The 23305-nt window shown below is 37.1% G+C and overlaps 1 protein-coding gene across 1 annotated transcript in view; it reads right to left on the bottom strand.

Annotated features, from left to right (window-relative positions):
• Window positions 1–10076: 10076 nt before the first annotated feature.
• Window positions 10077–23305, bottom strand: part of PRDM5 (PR/SET domain 5) — a 210247-nt gene continuing 197018 nt past the window's right edge. The window contains 2 exon segments of the mRNA XM_086704306.1: window positions 10077–11989; window positions 22455–22559. Coding sequence (XP_086560432.1) covers window positions 11825–11989; window positions 22455–22559 — 270 coding nt within the window. The 3' untranslated portion in view covers window positions 10077–11824.

The following is a 23305-nucleotide window of genomic DNA, read 5'->3' as shown; positions in this document are numbered from 1 at the left end:
ACATAGCTGGCACCAGGTTTCACTTTACCCTGGCATCTTTGTCCCAATACCAGGAAACGTGGCTATTCTCCAGAGTCCACTGGGACCTTTACCTGTGAGGAGGCTGTATGGTTTCTACTAAATGCTCTCCAAACAGGGGAACCAACTATCATCGTGTGGCACATGGTCGCCTCAGACCACGCTGACTGCTCCTGGGGATTTGCCTTACTTCCTCACCAGAGCACTGCTGGGCACTGGGTTCCGGAACTTCACACTCTGGCCTCCACTGTTTATAGAATCCTGATGGTACTGAAACCCTCTCCTTTCTTCCTGTCAGTGGTTTTGGGGAACAGATTTCTTGTTCAGTCCCCTAAGAGTGTTATCACTCTTTCTCTCTCTCTCCAACTACTTTCAGGGGAGATTTTTCCTGCAGTCTCCTGATTAGTCACTGTTCCCCTTTCTCTGTCCTTCCTCTGCAAAAACAGCTCCCTACCCTCCGTGGCTTTTGTCTCCTCCAGTTCACCCCTCTGCACCACGTACCTTCCCAGTTCTGTGGCCCAAGATATGCAAATTGTTGTGTTAATCCTCAGATCAATTTCCTAGGTGTGCAAAATAGTTTGGTGCTTATCTAGCTGCGTTTCAGGGACGAGACAAACTGAGGGTGTCCATGCTACTCTGCCATCTTGATTGCAATTTAATAGCTTACATCTTTTAAGTGCACATGGAAAATTCTTCAAGATATATAGTATCTTAGATCATAAAATAAGTGTTACAAATTTTTGAAAATTGAAATCATGCAAAGCATTTTTCTGGCCAGAAAGGAATTAAACAAGAAATCAACAATAGAAAGGTAACAGGAAAGTCTTCAAGTACTTGGAAATTAATCAATTTACTTCTAAATAACCCATGAGCCAAAAAGTAATTTTCAAGGGAAATTAGGAAATAGTTTGAACTGAGTAAATATATAACGTAAAAAAATTTGTGGCATGCAAAGGGAAATTGCAGCATTAAATCCTTCTTTAGGAAAAAAAAGTCTCAAATTAGTAATTTAAGCTCGTACCAGAAGCAACTAGAAAAAGAAGAGCAAAGTTATTCCAGAGTAAGCCAAAGGAAGAAAACAATAAGGTGAAGAGCAGAAATCAATAAAAGAGGATACAGGAAATCAATAGTGAAAATCAGTAAAACCAAAAGCTGGTTCTTTGAAAAGAATCAATATGATTGATAACCTTCTAAGCAAGACTGATTAAAAAAAAAGAAAAAAAATAAGCTAATTATCAATATCAACAATGAAAAAGATATCATTACCACCTCAAGATATTAAAACAACTATAAAAGAATGCTCTCAGCAACTATGCACATAAATTTGACAATTTAGATAATATTGCCCAGTTGACCAATTATTCAAAACCCACAAATTACCAAAACTCACCCAAGATGAAATAGATAACTTGAATAGTCTTAGAAGGAAATAAAATTGTCCCTATTTACAGATGACAAATAGAGGAGCAATGAGAGGCACAAAGCAAGTTCAGGTCCATGAAAATTCTAAAATCCAGCTGTGGACACATGTTGTGAGAGCTTCCATTCAGAGCCCGGTACTTTCCTTGATTAGAGCCTAGGTCTGTTCTACAGGAGTGGTTCTCATCAAACCTTCTCCTCCTTGGTTCTCTCCTCAGGGAGGTCTTTCCTTTTCCATAGGAAATGGCCTATGTTTGAAATTTTTTGAATAGCTGAATAGTTTTTCCAGTCGGCTTCCTTTCCATAGAATGTTTGTGTCCAGATGCTTTTTTCATTTTGAACTAACTCAGTCCCTTTTAATCTAAGCTGATTCTCTTTGGGTATTCTATGAATCTAAATGAAACTTACTCCATGTCCCTAATGCCACATCAATAATTCTTTTTCAGACAGATGTTTCTCTTCTTTGCATGGAATGACAAAGTGCCATGGAACAACACCCTTAACATTCCTAGAAACAGTTTTTTGTCTAGTTGTACTGAGAGCCCACTGGGCACCACCTTCAGTCTTTCTGAGGTCTTAATGAAGAGTTTTGCAGACAACATCTCTGATATGACTTTCTCCCAAAGGCTATTTCTTTCTTTGAGAATCTGTTGGCTAAAAAAATAACCCTGGCTGGAGATATTGGAAATGTAAAACCTTTCTATTTTCCTCTACACAGGAAGACTTGAATACACATTTTTTCTGAATTCCATTTGCAAACTGAACTATCCTTTCTAAGTTTGTCTCTTATCATATCTTATTACACACAAAGAAGTCAACTGCCGTTTCATCATTCTGTTGGAACTACAGGGACAGTCATGCAATTGTTTTATGATGAAAAAAAAAAAAAACACAGATCACTGTTTTTCACACTTCCAATAGCAGTTTCCACAACGTTTTTATCAGCAGCCACTAAAATTTGTCTGCCATTCCTCCAGCTTCTGCCAGCAGCTTACCTGCCACTTATTCCAGCCATATATCCCTAGCCATATCCATATATGCCTAGTCTCAAAGCTTATGTCATACATTGTAGGTTTTTCTTGAAGTAGAAACCGTTTTCTATCTACTAATTTCTGTATGTGTTATCTGTTAGTTTACAACAACCCACCCTAAAACTTAAAAATTTAAGCGGTACCTGGGTGGCTCAGTTGGTTGAGCATCTGACTTCAGCTTGGGTCACGATCTTGTGGTTGGTGAGTTTGAGTCCCGCATCAGGCTCGCTGATGTCAATGTGAAGCCTGCTTTGGATCCTCTGTCCTTCCCCCATCTCTCTGCCCCTCCCCTGATCACGCTGTCTCTCTTTTGAAATAAATAAATAAATAAATAAATAAATAAATAAATAAATACAATAATAATGTATTATTTTTCATAGTTCAGGAGGTTTGGTAAGAGGTTCTTCTACTGGTCTTGACTATGCTCATTCACGTGACTCAGTCAAATTAGGTTGAGTAAGAACTGGCTTAGATAGAATGGCTAGGTCTCTCTCTTCATGTGTTCTCTCATCCTTAAAACATGCTGACCTTTCTTTACATGATAAGAGGTTGGCAACATTCCCAAGATGTGAGCCATAGCTTTTTGATCATGTTTGCATATGTTCCATCAGCCAAAGTATGACAGGCCAAGCCAAAGTCTGTGTAGGAAGAGACTTGACAAGGGCACAGATGCCAAACGTCATGATTTACTGGACTTATTAATGTAACAATCGACCACAGGGACTTATGTGGAGAAAGAGCAATTAATACTTGATGTTTGGGTCTAGAAAATTCCTTCTGAAAACACACTGTAACAATTAACAACAAAAACATTAGGTCCTGTAAGCCTCATCATTTAGCAGACCCTTTTATATCAAAGGTTCCAAAGTACTCAATATTTCCATTCATAGAAGATATTTTAATTGATGAAACATCCCCTGTAAGATAATGACACCCTTGTCAGCAAGAGATAAGGGTATATTCTGACCAGTTCCATGAGCATATCTAATTTACAAAGTATGAGACCCAAACAAATGATGAGGAAAGCAAAACCATTGCTTCTGGAGTCTCTAATGACAGTAATGCCAAAGAGAAGGTGAAAAACCAGTTTGTTTTTTCCAGATACACTAAGCTATTGTAAGATTCAGAGCTTGAGGAGGCTATCACATGCTAATTTGAAAGTTATGGAAAAGTCACATCTTTAAGATTTTATGTTCCTTAATATTTCTAGCTGTCCAGCCTCCCTTCATCAGCCACAGTAAGGCATTTGTCCTTCAAGATTCACTGTTGATGTTTGTCTAATTTACAACAGTATTCATGTCTAACATACTGTTCAATTAAATACTTGAAGTATTAATTATATTGGTGGCATAAGTTTCCAAAAACATGTGGAGAAAGTCAAAAGAGTATAAGCATTTTGTCTTTTATCAATCTATTTCAGAGTCTCTATTTGCCATAATTCCCCTATAAACTCTATTGATTCTCTATAATAAGATAGCCTTAATTCTAGGATATTTCACTACTGTTCGTTTGCTTAAGCAAATCTATTCAAACATTATCTCAGAATCTTTACATGAATAAAGGGTCATTATATGAATAACAAGACCTGTTTATACCATTTTTCAAAATATGACTTTGTTTTTCACCTCATGGTATATACTTTTACCTTAATTTTTACAAAGTACTAGCTGAACTTAGCAATAATAAATGAATCACTCATTTCTGTTTTTTTTTAATCTCATAAAATTCTTCCCTTATCTTTCAATGTGTTTAAAGAGTAAAGATGTATTTACGTTCACTTGTGTATACTTGATTTAATTCATGAGTTTTGATGCATTTAAATTATTTTTAAGAGCCAGTTTTTGTTTTTGTTAGCAGAGTTTCATTTGAGCTATGTCATTTATTTATTTATTTTTAATTTTTTTTAACGTTTATTTATTTTTGAGACAGAGAGAGACAGAGCATGAACGGGGGAGGGCCAGAGAGAGGGAGACACAGAATCTGAAACAGGCTCCAGGCTCTGAGCTGTCAGCATAGAGCCTGACGCGGGGCTCGAACTCATGGACCGCAAGATCATTACCTGAGCCAAAGTCGGCCGCTCAACCGACTGAGCCACCCAGGCGTCCCGAGCTATGTAATTTAAAATATGAATAATATAATAAGGTTGTTGTTACCTATTTGAACATTTGGGTACTACTACTTTGTTAATAAAGAGGTAGGTAGCTCAAGTTTTATAAAATCAAAATTATTGTTTAGATTATTAGATAAGAGCAAGATGTGGTCTCAGCACAATAAAAAAAAACCTGATAATCTTGGCATTAATAAAAATAGCTTATTTATATACTCGAGTCAAAAGGATGGGTAACTTTTATAATATGCTAAATTGATACAGTATACAAGAATTTTCAACAACATTCCCAAGTGAAATGCTTCTATCATTGTGAATATGTCGATGATATACAATATAAATCTTATCTAATTTGACTTGTGACAGATTTTCTTCAAGATATGAGCTAGAATGTTGCAGAGTCGTGGAAGTTTCTGACAGCATATACAAGATGATAAGGGAATTACCTGGAGGAACACTAGGGCAATATTATTTCTTGAACCCTAGTTAAGTGCGAGGCATCCTTTGCAGAATTATATGCATTTTCTGATTTATTTCTCACAACAAAGCCAACGAGTAGATGCTATTAAATCCATTTCACTGTTAAGGAAATTAACATATGTCAAATTCAGACTCAGAATTGGTATTGTGTAAGTGTGATGTGACTGATCTTCAGTAAGAGAAGAGAGAAAGAGAAGTCAGGCGATGAGGGTTTAATCTCAATGCTATATAACATAAAAGTCTTAAGAAAGACATATGAATTCTTAAATTGCAAAACCCTTACCTGAACTTTTAATTCCAATGTATCCGGTTTTAGAAGAGTATTATATTCCTGTCTATAGGACATACATTTTGAATTCCTCTTTAAATCCCCATGACTTTGTACCACCCTCTCAGGATCTGTATTAAGCCATAAGCTCCATGCCCTTTACTGAATTGGCATGATTAGGGGTATGAAATAGTTTTTATCGGTATAAAGCCAATTGGCTCAACTCACAAATTAGTCTAATAATACTCTAATCAAGTAAATTCATCTGTCCCAATTTCATATTTTATAGTCAGAGCAGAAAGGATACAACTTAATATCCTAAATATCATAATTTGAGTCCGGGAACAACACCAACTTGTCACTCTCAACTCTCTGAGCTCAGCTGAAGGTAAAACTGGAAACTACACTGAAGTAATGCAGCAGCTGAACAGCACAGGAAATGAATTCCACGTGGAAAGAGCAAGAAAGGCTCAAGGTGACACTCAGTGTGTTGCACTTGACACTGCTTTACTCTATTTCATGTTCTGAAGGATGCTGTGTACTGTAATACGCCAGGCAGAATTTGAGCTGCAAATGGTGATTTCACTAGTGTGGCAAATCTGATTATCCAAAATGTGAGGTCAGGAGAGGATTTCTTACATTTCAATAATAAAACTAGACTTCAGGCAGTCAAAAGTAGTGACTGCTTATTTTCCACAAAATTTAATTTTTCACAAGTCCTCTTTACTATATGTAGTATTCCATACAGGATTCCTCAGTTTACGAACTTAAAAATAAGTCTTAGAATCAACCAAATGTGGTATCACTCCCTATCTCCATACTTTTATGTTCCTACTTAGCATAGGAACTACATATTTTGCTTCAATTTCATAGATGTTAATTTCAGGCCCCTTTTTCATCAAAGGCAATTTCAGCTTTCCAGATGCTGGCTAATACTTTAGAAAGAAAAAAAACTTGCAAGACTTGGAAGCCAATGCACTTCCATTTTTTTATGGGTTGCTTTGTCAAATATTAAAGGACAAACAGAGGATATACCGTTTCAACAACTAAATCCTGATAATGGTGGTGTATTTGTTCAGATTTCAACAGTTATACTTGCATCCATGCTATCAAAGGCCCTGGAATATTTTTTAAGGAATACCTTTTGCCTAAAGCTGTGCATCAGTAGCTTCCTTGGGTCAGCGAGATCCATACAAAGGAGGGTCTTGGATTATGTCTACAATGTCAGGCTTTTATCAGATTTACACGTTGGCGATGATGAATTTCACATGTTGGTGTAAAGAGCCTATTTCTCCCTGAATACGGACTCCAATATCAGGCCAGTCAGTCATCCAGATGGAGGCTACATGAGATCCTGGGTAAGGGAGGGCAAATTCATCACCACAGACTGAAAAGCACACAGCTTCGTCGCATAGGATAAAAATGTGAAATCTTACCACAGGTTGTTTATTAGAAACACATCTAAAATTTACATATAGTCACAGAACGGTTTTCAACAGAAGAATGGGGAGGCAGAGTATACCAGTCAAATACTATGCAAAAGATGTCAGACAAAATTAACTTTGAAGAAAAGGGCATTATTTGATATTCTCCAAGAAGGCAAAACTTAAAAATGAAGTAATGGAATGTTTCAAGTGTCTCCTGTGAGCTAGGATTCTTTTCATCTTTATACTATTTTGTACAGGCAAATGGATTTGTGTTTGTGTGCTTTCCACGTGGAATTAATTCCTAATAAGTTTATAGTCTTTCTTGTTAGAAACAGTGATATTTCAGATGAACTCCTTTACATTAATTTAATCAAGTTTCAGTGGTCCCACGTCCTTTCTCAGTTCTCAGCATATAAATTATCAACATTATTTAAAGTCTTAGTTTCCTCCTGCCATGTAATATGCCACAGCGGCATGAGCCCAAGGAATAAAATCTTATTCTCACTGCCTAAAGTTTTGCAGGATTGGAAGTTAAATACACCATCAAATATTTAAATATACTGTTTTGTAACAAATATAAACATTTGCATGGGGGAGGGGAAGGAAAAAAAAAGGTTAGAGAGGGAGGGAGCCAAAACATAACAGACTCTTAAAAACTGAGAACAAACTGAGGGTTGATGGGATGTGGGAGGGAGGAGAGGGTGGGTGATGGGTATTGAGGAGGGCACTTGTTGGGATGAGCACTGGGTGTTGTATGGAAACCAATTTGACAAGAAATTTCATATTAAAAAAACCAAATATAATCATTTGTTTTACAGTACTGTGCTAAGCATTTTTTTAAGAGGAAGAAAATAAACTTGGACATTATTTTAGTTTAAGATAGTTTTTGCACTTTGTACTATTTCATGAGCCTAGGAAACTTAGAATATTCTGACATGGCCCACACTGAGGGCTCCTGAGTTAGTTTTCTATTTTGTCACACAACAAATTAACAACCTGGTGGGATAACACAGTTTTGAGCCCAAGGTAGTCAAAGCTATGAGAGTCAGCTTCAAAGAACTCATGCCTTAGCGGATTCTGAGAAATCAAAGTTATATGAATGCATCATCTCCACATCCACTTGTTGGACACTTGATGATGATGATGATGATGATGATGATGATGATGATGGTTTTTGATTCTTGGAGACCTCACAAGATTGGGGCAACACCGAGATGATAAAACACTGCTTTTGAGAAAAGGAATACCTAAAACATTAGCTGTAACTTTTATCATGCTTATATTATAAGCGAACTTCAGGATATTTTTGTGAACTTCAGGATATTTTTGCTCAGAGATGCTACTATAAATCAGATTTCTTTTGTTTTTAATGATGTTCCTTTTTACATGTTGTGTGTGTATGACCAACAGTGAGATGAGATGTAAGGAAATGGTTTTTTCTTATTGTCCTGAGACCAACTCGGCTTAACTTCAGACATATTTGCCAGATCTAGAAACGCTTAGAATTAAACCATAAAAGCATGAAGCCTGGGAGTAAGAGCAATTATGTTTTCTTCTTTCATAAAAAACAAATTTAAAATGTTCACTTGGATTTTACTATAGAACTGTGCTAGTATAGTTTTATAGTAAAATACAATGCTCACACCAACTGTGACAGTGATTTATACAGATTCCTAAAAAAATGCTACTGAAGTTCTGCTACATTTACAATGCTACATTTGTATACACAATATGTATACAATGTGAATGATACAATGATGAAATCTTACAGTTTCAAAAAGGCACATTTCCACCTACCCACCCATCTCCATATATTCACAACCACAAGATGAGCTTTAATAAGGAAAATTTAGGTTAGTGAAGGAAAAAATGAATATTTCCAGTACCTATCTTTTTCCTTCCTTCCTTTCCAGCTTTGAGAGATATAGCAGTACATAAAATTTAACGCACAAATTAAGGTTGGAAGACCTGTAATCTATGTTCACACCCATTGAGTTGGCTGCAAAAGATCAGAAGAACTAAGCAAAGTAATTGCTGTAAAGCACTGAATAAAAGTGATCTTCTGCAGACTCACAGACACACACAATGTAAGAAATATGTTTCTTAAAAGTAGCATTTTAACTATCCTGTATATTAACCCCAATAATGAATCACTAATGAACACTTTTACACTGCAACTGTTGAGCATGATTAATCAATCAAGTTTCCCATATAGCCAAAAAAAAAAAAAAAAAAAAAGAAAGAAAAAGAAAAAAGAAAAAAAGAAAAAGAAAGAAATGAGAAGGAACATCCTATAAGCCAGTGATTGTGAAACAAGAAGGAATTCAGGGGCACCTGGGTGGCTCAGTTGGTAAAGCATCCGAATCCTGATTTCGGCTCAGGTCATGATCTCACAGTTTGAGAGTTCGAGCCCCGCACTGGGCTCCATGCTATACCGGTGGAGATCCTGCTTAGGATTCTCTCTCTCTTCCCCACCCCCACCCCACCCGCTACTCCCACATGCTCTCTCTCCCCCTCTCAAAATAAATAAATAAACTTAAAGAAAAAGTTTCAAAAAATTTTAAAAAGAAGGAATTCAAGATATGTAAATATTGTAAATGTTAATACACAAGTATAATGATTTTAAGAGGATGTCTGAACCCACCGATGTTATTGAATACCTCTTAAAATTATGTAGCCTTGACTTCATGGGCACCTGATAGCTTGGCCTGTTCCCAAGAAAGCACTTGAGCCATAATCTTTTACAGCAGAAAAGCAGAGAAAGACGCTTCCAAGTGGGTACCTGTACTCCCATTTGCCAACAGGACTTTTCCTCTGTGACTATTTATGTTCTTAATTTCTCAATGAAACCTGAAAAAAAATCAGTTCTCATCTTTTTGCTATTACTGAGTGATTCAAAAGTTGCACGACACGAATGCTAATATATTTGAAATGCTTATAAGTAATAATATTTCGGTAAATGTAACAGCACACAAAGAGTTTTCTAAGAACTTCTTTTGATTTCAGTGCTTTGAAAAGACAAGACTGGGGACCAGTAGGTTTTTCTACATTATCTTCCAGAGTTTCCTTGACTACGAACCTTCAGCCTGATAAGGTCCAGCACCTCTTTCTCATCAGTTTATTATGCAACATGGCAACAACATGGTTTTAAGGGTAATTTCCAATTAGAGCAGATCTGTAAACTGTGAGTCACTGAGATTACACAAAATTGGTATTTGGCTTCCTTTCAAGTTTCAGATTCATCACACAACGGTGTGATTACCATACAGAGGAGGTAGCATCAAAAGAAATGAGCAGAATGTGTTTAAATAATACACACTACCAAATTTTACAGCTGGCCTTTTATATTCAAATGATATTAAGCACACTGTCATGTTCAATTGAAAACATTTTAGATCTAAAAATATACTGTTGAAACAAATGACATAGTGAGAAACAAGACCAAAATCTATTTTTATAAAATACAGTCTATAATTTTCAGATATAAAAATGCTACATATAACCATACTTAGATATTTTCTAAATTATAATCTGAGATTTATATTTTTAAACATTATCTCTGGTGAGTTTCAAATTTAGTATTTTTACAGAGTTTAAATCTCTATATTGAATCTTTATGCTTCTTTTTAAAACTGGAACTGAGCAAAAACATAATTCTAAAACAAGATTCCTGACTTCAAAGAACTGTGTCTTCAGATAACCTTTCTTCTTAAGTTGGAACCAATTTCCTTAAAGTTATACTTCCTCTCCTTTGAGCTCTAAGTAGAAAAATTCATGATTTGGACTTCATTTTGACTTTCTTCTGGTTTTTGGATTCCTTTATGCTATTCTGACATCACTAATGCATCTTATCATATCTTCCCCCAAAGCAAGTTGCTCATTGTATGTTGCTCTCAAGTATTTTATTGAAATATAACCCAACAGAAGAAATTACACTTCTTGCTTCAATTTCCCTTAATCAGTGATAATTCCAATCATAACAATAGCTGGATTTGTATTTTTTATTCTGGATTCCTAATTACACGGAACAATTGAGGGTAATTCAAAAGCGTTTCAGAATCACCTACTGCCTGGATTCTGGAAAACGTCTTTTGTGAAACAGAATGTTAATGCTCTGAGGACTCTATTATAGCTGTGCCAACATGTTCTGTGCACTTTGATGGAATGAGAAGATAAAAGGCGAGGTTCACCATAACTAATATTGCAATGCCACTATGTGCTGACACTCCTGTCAGTCAACAAATATTGAGAACCTATTTCGTTTTAATTTTTAGTTGTATGCATTTGTATATTGTTAACTTCTAAAGATGACTGGTATAAACTTAGGAGAATCAGCTTGATATATACTTAAGGTATATGGTCATTTTTATGAAGATCTTATGAAAGTACTATAGACCATGAATGTCTGCATCTAAGTGATTAGAGGAGATAATGTTTCGAAGAATTATCTAAAATGAGCAATATTTCAGTAGATGCTTTAGTTCTTAAATACTTCCTTATTTTAAACTGACCTGTTGTAGAGAGCTATAAATAACATCAACTTTTGGTCTGTTTCACAAAATAGCAAGTTTTATCCTATATCATGCTTGATACTTTAAAAACCCTTGACCTTATCCTCATCTGTATGAAATATTTTGGTATATTAATTTCTTTCTGGATAAATCAGTAATAACCAGTATGTGCGTGCATGCACACACACAGATAACAATAAAATAAAAAGGCCTAATAAAGAGTATGTTAGTAAACTTCTTTACAGAGAGGTAGCCAACATGGAAAGCCATGACTCCTTTTTCCATTTTATAAAACAGAGCATAAGTAGTATTTTGCAAGGCTACAAAGTTGTTTTTTTTTTCTATTTGTACCATTTTTTGGTAAAAGTAGGAATTTCTTTCTTTCCTTTTTTTTTTTTTTTTTTTTTTTTGCATATGCATCTATGAACTCTAAAGGTAGGCAAATAAGAACTATGAGACCAGTGAATTACTTTTGTCTACTTCTGCTATGCTAATCAGGTGAGAGAAATCTGGGTTTCATATTAGGAGCCCTTCTGAACGGTTTAATTCCTTTACAGCTACCATTAGCTGTCAGCTTCGCCATGGATATTGTCCATGTGCACTTTGAGGTAGTCATTCCTTGTAAACTTCTTATGGCAAAACTGGCATTCTGCCAGGGGACGATTGGGATTGTGAGTCATCTTGTGTCGGATCAGCATTTTCTTCAGGCTAAAAGCCAAGTCACAAACCTAGAAAAGACCCAAAGACACCAATTGTATTATGCTGAAAAACCTGAAGATATGCCAACTTATCACGTACACAACATACATTATGCATCTTCCTACTGTTAAGTATGCACTGACGGGCATAAGAACAAAAATTCCTAGAAATAAATGGAATTTAACATCCCAACTAAAGGGTAAAGAAAAATAATTACAGTTCCCAAGAGCTGTTTGCACCTAGTGTGTGTCCTCTATACCCTAACCACCCTCCCTTCCTCTCTACTGCTATATTTAAACATGTCTAGATAAACAACTCCCTGGGAACAATATCTTTCTCCCCATGATGGAGTGTATTGACATTTTCATATTAAACCCTTTAAACAAAATGCCTAATGGCCCAGAGGGCATCTCCCTGTTTGACATAAATAGCACAAGACTTGTCTCTCCAGTGATCCCTTCCATTTAGCCCCATTTGAGAAGTGAAAGGTTAATGCTGCTTTAAGCATCCTAAGTGGAAGTTTACTACCCTCAATTCTGATTCTTTATTTCTTATCATATACACTCATTTAACTAGGGAATCTAACATGTTAACTTCATATAAGCTCTGCCACATTGCCACCTGGCCCAACAAATATGAACAGTCCAATAATTAAAATATTAAATTAACACAGAAGATGTAAGGTCCTCCTGCCTCAGTACTTTCCCACTTCTCTTTATGTAGCTTCCTCTTACTCATTCTTCAGGGAAGCCTGTATGATCTGTGGGCCAGAAGTCCTCTGTTAAGTGCTTTCATGGTAGCCTTTACTTTTCCTTTATAATACCTGCTTTAAATATAATTAGTTACTAGATAATTCCTTTAAATGTCTGTTTCCTTGCAAGTCTAAGAAACATGATAGTAAGAGTAAGAATTCTGTAAATATTTGTTGACTTAAAGAAAGAAAGGTAGATACATGTTTGATATATAGGTAAAACCCCTAAGAGCAATATAAGTATGTCAAAAACTATCGAATAATTCTAGAAAAATCAAGCACGGTGACTATGGAGATTATTTTCAAGTGAAACTCTAAACTTCTAAATTGTTTTTTTATAAAATTTGTTAAAATAGATTATCATAAATAGCACAGAATTAAAATGTATCCCTTATTTTCCATTTCTCTGGCTCCTTCTCTAAAACCCATGTAATGAACAATAGATACCAAATTTTTCATTGGCTTCCCACCGAAATTAGATTCAAAATAAATTTCTTAGCATGCTTGAAAGGCTCATCAATTTGCTCTCCAACTTCACTTGTACCCTTTCTTTCTCACTATGCTTCAGCTCCACCTGCCTTTTTACCTCCCCTAATACCCAGGCTCATTCTCACCTACAGGCCTTGATTTGTACCGTTCCTTGAGCCTGGAATGTTCTCTTCCCCATGGCTGACTCCTTCTCCTCTTTTAGGTTACTTAGAGTTACTTTCTCAGAGACTTCTTCCTTAAGTATTCCTTTATCTCTTTTTAAATTGTTTCCAGTCTTTATCATAAAATGCAATTAGGTATTTATTTAGGTTTAGTTGTTCAATGTCAATACCCCACAGGAATGTTGAGTTCTGTGAGCACGGGGACCTGATATCTTGTTCACTATTTCATTTCAGTGTCTGGCCCAGGGACTAGGTTGAAGGGCTAACATCAGCTTTCATTATGTGCCAGGAAGCACTCTGTGCAACTTATAAAAAATTCACTTGTGCAATCCTCACCTCACCCTTTTAGGCAGATACTAATACTATAAACTCCATTCTATAGAAGGAAACTGACAGTCACTTCAGTGTCTCAAGCAGGTTACCCAAGGTCATAGAACTAGGAAGTGGTTTCTGGGGTTTAAACCCAAGCAGTCAGGGTTCAGAGTTTTTGTAACCCCAAGGACCAACTATTATTAAAAGCTCAAACTTCAAACAAAGATATGTAAGCTGACTGTACTTTTTCCACTTGTCTGGCTGATACCATTTTTAAGAAATAAAAACCTCTTTGGAAAAATACAGGAGGTTCTCAGTTCAGCTCACCAGTGTATTGTGAGAGACACAAAGTTCAAGTTCATTTACACGGTCACCATGGGAAAATTACAGCAGCAGCAAGCTAGAGAAATGGAAGGGAAGTAAAACAAGATGCTAAAGTCACTGACAATGGCTCTCAATTAGGGAGTCCTAGAAGCTCCATATAGGAGATGGGATGGGAACAACCAAACAGATTTTGAATGAGGGCCAGGTAGAGGATTCAATGTCAGTAGAGAGCAGGTGATGTCACAGTTGTGAAAGTGACTACCTAGACATTAAAAGCTATGTTTTTATGAACTTAAATGTAGTCACTAAGAGACTTCAAACTGATGTTCTGTATAAATTAGCCAACTGTAAGGACATTCATGGTCATTTTAATATTAGGGGAAAGCAAGGAATAATTCAAATAGTGTAACAGGGATGCTTCCTCTTCTTCCTTTCCACCTGAGATTCTTATCCAATCCTTCAACCTACTCCAAATTAGTATTAATTCACAAGCAAAAGAATAGGAAAATATTTAGTCTTTTTCTAGGCTAGAGGTAAACTGAGTTTGTTTTAAAATGAAGTAAAACAACACATTTAATAGAACATACCTTGAGAGATAATACTAGAACATGATACAAACATCTTACAGTAACAAATATTTATCACATACAATGTGCCTGCCACTTCAGTTAGAAACAGAATGACAAAGAGTCTTGTCCTGTTCTGTGAAGTCCAGAGTCCTAAGGAGAAATATTTTCATGTCATGAACATAATTCTAGAAGAAGGAATAGGAGAGCACAATTAAGTCTTCCTGGATGCATGAGGGTTGTCATGTCATAAGGTGGGAAATGATATTCTGGGGGGAGGGAAGAGAAGGTGCAAAGGCACAGAGCTGTAAAGAGCAAGGCTCATGTGGGGAAGTAAAAACAGTTCCCTAAGGCTGAAGAAACAGAATATTAGAGAAATAAATTGAAATCAATCAATCAATCAATAAAAGAATCAACTTGAAAAAGAAGTTAGTGTTAAAGTCTGGACAACGCCCTACTTCAGTTCAGGTCACAATCTTGCAATTTGTGAGTTCGAGCCCCACATCAGTCTCTGTGCTGACGGCTAAGAGCCTGGAGCCTGCTTCGGATTCTGTGTCTCCCTCTCTGCGCCTCCCCCACTTGCACGCTCTCTTTCTCTCTCTCTCTCAAAAGTAAATAAACATTAAAAAAAGTTGGAGGCTAGAGCCAAACCCTGGTAATCATAATAAGAAACTGGAAGTATATTCTGCAAGTGGTGGGGATTTATTAAAGGATTCTAAATAGAGACTAACACCCAAATATCATTTAGTCAGCAAGCTTGAGAGTATGAAACTGGGGGCAGCAAGGCCAATGTTATTATTACACTTCAAGCCAGAAATGATTTGGATATGAACTAAAGACAGCAATCATTGATTCCTTTATTCATTCTTTCAAAAACCTTCATTAAGTGCCTCCTATATGCCAGGCATAGTTCTTGGCCTGGGGATCCAGCAGTGAACAATAAAGAAGAAGAAGAAGAAGAAGAAGAAGAAGAAGAAGAAGAAGAAGAAGAAGAAGAAGAAACAACACCTCTGTTGTCATTAAGCTTAAAATACATGATAAATAATTAAACAAACAAATATGTAATATATCAAGTGGATATAAGTGCCGTGAAGGAGAAGAAGAATATGGGGTGAAGGTTAAGAAAGTAACAGAAATAAGAGAGTAATTTGAGCACAGAACTAAGTACAGGAGAAGGCCATAAAGTTCTCTGAGAAGGGTGTCCCAGATCAGGGAAGCAGGAAATACAAAGACCTATTCATTGGAATATGCTTTGTTTGTCTGAAAAATGGCAATGAAGTGATGTGGTCAGAGTGAGGTGAAGGTGGTAGTGAGGTCAGTGCTTGGGGCAGGAGGGTTGGGGGTGCAGGTCTGTAAGGACTTTCAGATCATGGTAAACTTTGGTTTTCACTCTAAATGGGATAGACCGCCATTGGAAGGCTTGAGCAAATGAGTAAATATATAGTCTACATATATAATATATAAAACCTGACAAAGGTTCTAAAAAGGACACTCTGGGTGGTAAGCTTAAGACTCTGTCAGGAGCAAAGACAGGAGAAGAAAGATAAATTAAGAAACTGTTTCAATATTCAAGGAGACTAAGCTGGTAGCTGGGCAGATGTGAAAAGTGTTCAGATTCTCCATTTATTTTAAATATGGAGCCAACTGAATTTGCTACTGGACTGGATATCAGGAGTGAGAAAAAGAGAGGAGTGAAGGTGGCAGTGGAAATTTAGAGGAAGAAAGATTTTCAGGAATTACTGTGTCTGAATGGCAGGTACATGAGCTTGAACCCTCGAATCCTGACTCGGCCAATTAGAAGTGGAAGGAAAGAGACAAGTTACGCACTTCAGTGAGCCTCAGTTGTTTCATATAGGTGGAAATAACACCTAGATATTTCTGGGTTGTAGTGAAGATCAGAGAGAATATATATAAACTGGATCACTGTGTCTTCCCCACAATAGAAGCTTGACTAGTTGATGCTATTGGTCATGGCTTAAGGAAAAAAAAAGCATCTGGCATGAGAATCAGAGCTTTGGTTTTGGTTATTTGGAGATGGTGAAGCCCTCAGAAAGACGTATAGGTTTTTTTTTAAGTTTATTTATTTGAGAGAGAGAAAGAGAGAGGAAGGAGGAAAAAGAGAGAGGGGGGAGAGAGAGAGAGAGAGAGAGAGAGAGAGAGAGAGAGAGAGAGGATGCCAAGGAGACTCCACGCTGTCAGCATGGACCCAGATGTGGGGTTTGATCTTACAAACTGTGATATCATGACATGAACAGAAATCAAGAGTCCAAAGCTTAACCAACTGAACCATTCAGGAGACCCAGAGAGATGTATAGTTAAAGGGAATATGTTGAGCAACTAAGCTGGCTGGGGAAATATTGATTTCAGTAAGGAATATAGGAGAGAAGTCTCTTAAAATTTTTTTAAATGTGTATTTATTTTTGAGAGAGAGAGAGAGAGAGTGAGTGAGAGTGAGAACAAGCTGGGGAGGAGCAGAGAGAGGGAGACACAGAATCCGAAGCAGGCTCCAGGCTCTGAGATGTCAGCACAGTGCCTGAGACAGGGCTTGAATGCACAAGCCATGAGATCATGACCTGAGCTGAAGTTGGACACTAAACTGAGTAAGTTACCCAGGTGCCCCAGGGGAAATGTCTTACAGACGGCTCAAAATATCTGCCTAGAGTTCAAAAGGGAGATCGAGGCAGGAGAAAGAGAGATTTGGAAGTCATCACCATAGGGATAGTAGCAAAGATACTTACAGTTCAATAGCTATGGCATGCTCAGGGAGCTGTACACATGGAATGACTGTGCCTAAGGGGCTAGTGTTGATGAGTGAAAGCGGTATTTGAGAAAAATTGTAAAGAACTGAGATCAATATGTATCAGTTTCTTCTTTACAATTTTGCTCAAATGCCATTCAAGTACCACTCAAATGTCATATGTCTGTGTGTGTGTGTGTGTAAATGCCAGGCAGCGGGTACAAGAGATGGGGAGGACGTTCCAGGCAGAGGAAGTAGTGCATGAAGCTACAAGGAACAAGAAACAGAAATGCAAAATGGCATCGCTGCTTCAGGAAACTTTAAGTGTCAGTACAAACAAAATGCAAAGTACTGACAGATAAGAAATTATTAACATATTAATAATAACAGTTGACAAAACCCAGAATAATTTTTTCCGTCAAGCGGCAAGGTGGATTTTACCCTACAGTTTGTGAGATACTGTCATAGAGAAGCACCTGATTTGGTTTATACTGAAACAATCACATTGAGAAATTATTATTGACCCCAGAGAAATAAAAAGGATTATAAGAGAATACTATGAACTGTATGCCAACAAATCAGATAACTTAGATGAAATGGACAAGTTCCTAGAAACACATAAATAACGAAAACTGATTCAAAAAGAAATAGAGTAACTCCAGAGACCAATAATAAATAAAGAGATTGTATCAAATAAAAAACCTCCCAGGGCGCCTGGGTGGCTCAGTCAGTTAAGCGTCTGACTTCGGCTCAGGTCATGATCTCACAGTTCGTGAGTTCGAGCCCCGCATCGGGCTCTGTGCTGACAGCTCAGAGCCTGGAGCCTGCTTCAGATTCTGTGTCTCCTCCTCTCTCTGACCTTCCCCTGTTCATGCTCTGTCTCTCTCTGTCTCTCAATAATAAATAAGCGTTAAAAAATTTTTTTAAATAATAAAAAAAAACCCTCCCAACAAAGGAAAGTCTGGAATCAGATAGTTTCATGGATAAATTGCACCAAACATTTAAAGACTTAATACTAATCCTTTCAAACTCTCCCAAAAATAGAAGTGGACAGAACACTTTCTAATTCATTCTGTGATGCCAGCATTAACTTAATACCAAAGCTAGACAACGATATCACAAGAAAAGAAAACTAAAAGCCAATATCCCTTTTGAATATAGATGCAAAAATCCTCAAACGAATGAAAAACAAAAATTCCAACAAGCCAAATTCAAAAGTATATTAAAAGGATTGCCAACAAAAAAAAAGAAAGAAAGAAAGAAAGAAAAGAATAAAGAAAAAAAAGGCAGGGCATGGATGGCTCAGTCGATTAAGCATCTGATTTCAGCTCAGGTCATGATCTCATGATTTGTGAGCTCAACACCAGCATGGAGCCTGCTTGGGATTCTCTCATTCCCTCTCTCTCTCTGTCCCTACTCTGCTCGTGAGCTCTCTCTCTTTTTTGTCTCTCAAAAACAAAAAAAACAAAAAGCAAAAAACAAAAACAAAAAAACCAAAAAGCAAAAAAACAAAAACATCACAAGTCACGACCAAACGGGATTTATTCAGACTGCAATGGTAGTTTCACATAAAATCAAACAATGTAATAAACCATGTTAATAAACAAAAGACTAAAAAATGATCATCTCAACTGATGAAGGAAAGCCACTGACAAAATCCAACAACCTGTATTGATAAAAATACTTAGAAAACTAGGATAGAAGGTTGCTTCCTCAACATAATAAAGGGCATTTATGAAAAACTCATAGCTAACATCATATGGAATGGTGAAAAACTGCAAAATAATGCAAAAGAATAGACCCCTACTTCATACCATATACAAAAAAATTAACTTAAAACAGATCAAAGACCTAACTGTAAGAGCTAAAACTATCACACTCTTAGAAAAAAAAACATGACAGTAAATCTTCATGGCCCTGAAATTGGCAATTCTTATATCTGACAACAACACCATGCTGAGAAAAAGAAAAAAAAAAACATAAATTGGATTTCAACATTTAAAAGTTTCATGAATCAAAGGTATTATTACTAAGTGAAAAGATAACTTAGAAGATACTTGTATATCATATATCTGATAAGAGCCTAGTATCTAGAATATACAAAGAACTCTTATACTCAACAACAAAAAGACAAAATTTTAAAATGGGAAGAGGACTTGAACAGACATTTCTCCAGAGAAAAATACAAACTCCAACAAACAAGCATATAGAAAGATGCTCAGTATTGTTAATCCTTTTGGAAATTTAAATCCAAACCACAATAAGATATCACTTCATATGCCCCATGGTGACTATAATTTTACAAAACAGAAAATAACAAGCATTGACAAAGATGTGGAAAAAATTGGTATTCTTGTGCATTGCTGGTGGGAATATAAAAATGGTGCAGTTTCCATGAAAAACAGTATAGCAGTTCCCCAAAAAGTCAAATATAGAATCACCATATGACACAGTAATTCTACTCCTAGGTATATACCCAAAATAATTTGCTTTTAAGACAGAGAGACAGGGGCGCCTGGGTGGCTCAGTCGGTTAAGCATCCGACTTCGACTCAGGTCATGATCTTGCGGTTCGTGAGTTCAAGCCCTGCGTCAGGCTCTGTGCTGATGGCTCAGAGCCTGGAGCCTGTTTCAGATTCTGTGTCTCCCTCTCTCTCGGACCCTCCCCCGTTCATGCTCTGTCTCTCTCTGTCTCAAAAATAAATAAACATCAAAAAAATTTAAAAAAAGAGAGAGAGAAACAGAGAGACAGAGAGACAGAGACAGAGAAAATGCATATGAGTGAGTGGGGGAGGGGCGAAGGGAGAGGGGAAGAGAGACTCTTAAGCAGGCTCCACTCCCAGCACATAGTCCAATGTAGGGCTTGATCTCAGAATGGTGAGCTCATGACCTGAGCCGAAATCAAGAGTAAGATGCTCAACTGACTGAGACACCCAAGTTCCCCCACCCCTGCAAAGAATGCAAAACAGGTACTTAAATACTTTTATGCATATGTTCCTCACAGAGCAATACACAATAGCCAAAAGGCAGAAACAACGTAATGTTCATCAGTGATGGAGAGATAAACAAACTGTGGTATACACAATGGAATATCATTCGGCCATAAAAAGGAATGATGTACAGACACATGCTACAATGTAGATGAACCTTGAAAACATTATGCTAAGTAAAAGAAGCCAGTCACAAAGGTCACACATGGTATGATTCATTTACATGAAATATCCAGAATAGGTAAATCTGTAGAAATGAAAGGAGATTGGTAGCTGTCAGGGTCTGGAGAGAGAGGGGATTAACTGCTGAATGGGTATGGAGTTTTATTTTGGGACATTAATGTTTTAGAAGGAGATAGAGGTGATGGTTGCACAACATTGTTAATGCACCCAATGACAATGAATTGTTCACTTTAAAATGGTTGATTTTACATTCTGTGAATTTCGTCTCAATTAAAAAAAAAGACATTACCCTGGCAGGGTAAAGAACACACACATTGGAGATTGAATGTAATAAAACACAGGGAGGAGCCAGGCTATGCACTGCTAGTGGGAAAAGAAACTGAGAGGAAGTAATAGATTTGAGAGTTATTCAGGAAAGAGGAAGATTGGGAATGAGAGAGAAAGGATGACTTCTATTCAGAATGAGTGGGTTAAGAGGATAAGATTTTGGAACAAAGACAGCCAGTCCTTTACAAAGCAGGATGCATTTCAAGGAGGTCTGGGAGGCAGTAAACTTGGATCGATAGTCAATGGACTAGTTTGGGCCACAGATCATGATCAGAGAGTTTTGAAAATATGATAGAAGTAGATGGAATAGAAGGAAAAAAATCATGTTTGTAAAATTATAGGTTTTTAAAAAAATAACATCGTGGTCCAGTTTAACTTAGAAAGTACTCAACAAAAATATCTAGCATAAATGAAAGTTGAATTGAATGTGATGGTAGGCAGATGTCTGTACACAGTCAATATTTAATTTCTATCTCCCATCAGCTATTTGTGCAGTTGTACAATTAAGTAATCTAAAGAGGTTGTGCCTATATGGAAATGTTTCCAATAAAAGCATTGACGAATTAAGCCAACTGAAATTATTAAGCAGGAGCTGTACCTCCAGTTCAGGATCGAGTTCTACATGTGCACATTTCTTTCTCTACGATACTTCTTGCCTTAAAGAAGTTCACTGTTCATAAAGGTACTTTTATGAGTAAGCCCACTGGGAGTACATTGTTGCCTTAACCTTACCACCAAAGTTTCATGGAAGGACAAGGAAAACATCTTGTGTTTGTGAGCTTCCTTTCATGTGGACTGCTTACCCTACACTTATCCGTTGGGATATGCCAATGGGACTAAGTACTCGAGTTTCCCTCCACATTTAAAGAGCATTCTGTACTGTGCAATTTTACACACTACAACTTTAATGTTTCTTCTTACATTGAGCTACATTAATACTCTTTTTGCTATTTTTGTATAAGAAATAAGCATCCAAGTGTTTTCCCTAAAGCCTGTGTCAATCTTCTATCAACTGTCAATCTTACACAGAATGGTGACACTGTTCACTGAAAAACCATTTTTTTCCTAGATTAATTAACATTCAGATTAATTTTATTGAGTGTGGTAGTATTTTTCCTTTCATAAATACTGTAAACAACTAAGTTGATAATTTTCAATTCAAATGTCATACACAGAAAATCTAAACAATTAGCAACATTATTTAAATAAAGGAGTTCATTCATGTTTTAGAAACTCATTGTTTGGCTGTAGCAAAATAAGTAATATCTATGGCCTGGTAAATCTCTGGTTTAACTGCCACTAACCTGTCAAAGATTTGGAAAGACATATGAAAGCTGCCTGGAATCATCATGAGTTTATACCTTGAAAGAACAACTCAATTGCATTAAAACTTTGGGTTTTAATGTGCCTTAAAGAAAATCGGTTAATCTGCTGCTAGTAAACTAGGATGAACAAAATTATGACAAAGTGGTTATATGGATTACATCAAAAGATGCAGGCAGCACAAGGCATTAACAGAAAGACCAGCACTGCAAAACAACACACACCCATCCATACACACCCAGGTGCGCAGATGCCTTACTCGCACACATGTACACAACACACGCATCTGTCACCGGAGGACACTGACGGAAGAAAAGAGGAACCAAACTCACATCACACTGAAAAGGCTTTTCTCCGGTGTGCGTCCTCTTGTGCTCATCCAGGCCTCGCTTCTGGCTGAAGGCTTTGCTGCAGTCTGAGCACTTGTAAGGTTTCTCCTGCAGTCAGCGACAAGAGATCGCCATGAATTTAAGGGAACATAAAGCCCTCCTTATAAAGGTGTATGTGGTGTGTGTGTGTGGGGGGGTATTTTATCTAGTTTCGTCGGGTGCTGCAGCAAATCCATGGGGTTCCAGAAGTTATTTTCAGGGGAAACAGCACTACTCGACATCTGCTGGACAAACTGAACTACTAGCTCATGGCAGTTCACAGCCCCAACATTAGACTGCACCACTTTTCTTTGGGAAGCAAGGTCCTGAATGATTGCCATGATCTAACTACTCAAAGAAGTGAACTCTTAAGTTTTCTTTTGGTCTTTGGGGTCACAAAAATTTACTGAGATATTCGAGACCCTTGATCTAGATGGTGCAACTTGTTTACTATCTTGGAGGAATTCCTGGGAATGAAAACTTCAGAACAAAATTTTCATCAGATATGGGGTAAGTTTAAAAAGCTACAGCTCGGGGCGCCTGGGTGGCGCAGTCGGTTCAGTGTCCGACTTCAGCCAGGTCACGATCTCGCGGTCCGTGAGTTCGAGCCCCGCGTCAGGCTCTGGGCTGATGGCTCAGAGCCTGGAGCCTGTTTCCGATTCTGTCTCCCTCTCTCTATGCCCCTCCCCCGTTCATGCTCTGTCTCTCTCTGTCCCAAAAATAAATAAACGTTGAAAAAGCTACAGCTCAACTGTGGTTTAAGTATTTTCATTTTTATTGCCCAATCTTTCTTCTTACGTAGGATGTTCTTTTGT

This window comes from Puma concolor, chromosome B1, assembly GCF_028749965.1.
Source record: "Puma concolor isolate L17-30 chromosome B1, mPumCon1.1.hap2, whole genome shotgun sequence".
Classification (NCBI taxonomy): Eukaryota; Metazoa; Chordata; class Mammalia; order Carnivora; family Felidae; genus Puma; species Puma concolor.
Note: the sequence above shows the minus strand (reverse complement) of the source record. Positions and strands in the feature narration are given on the sequence as shown.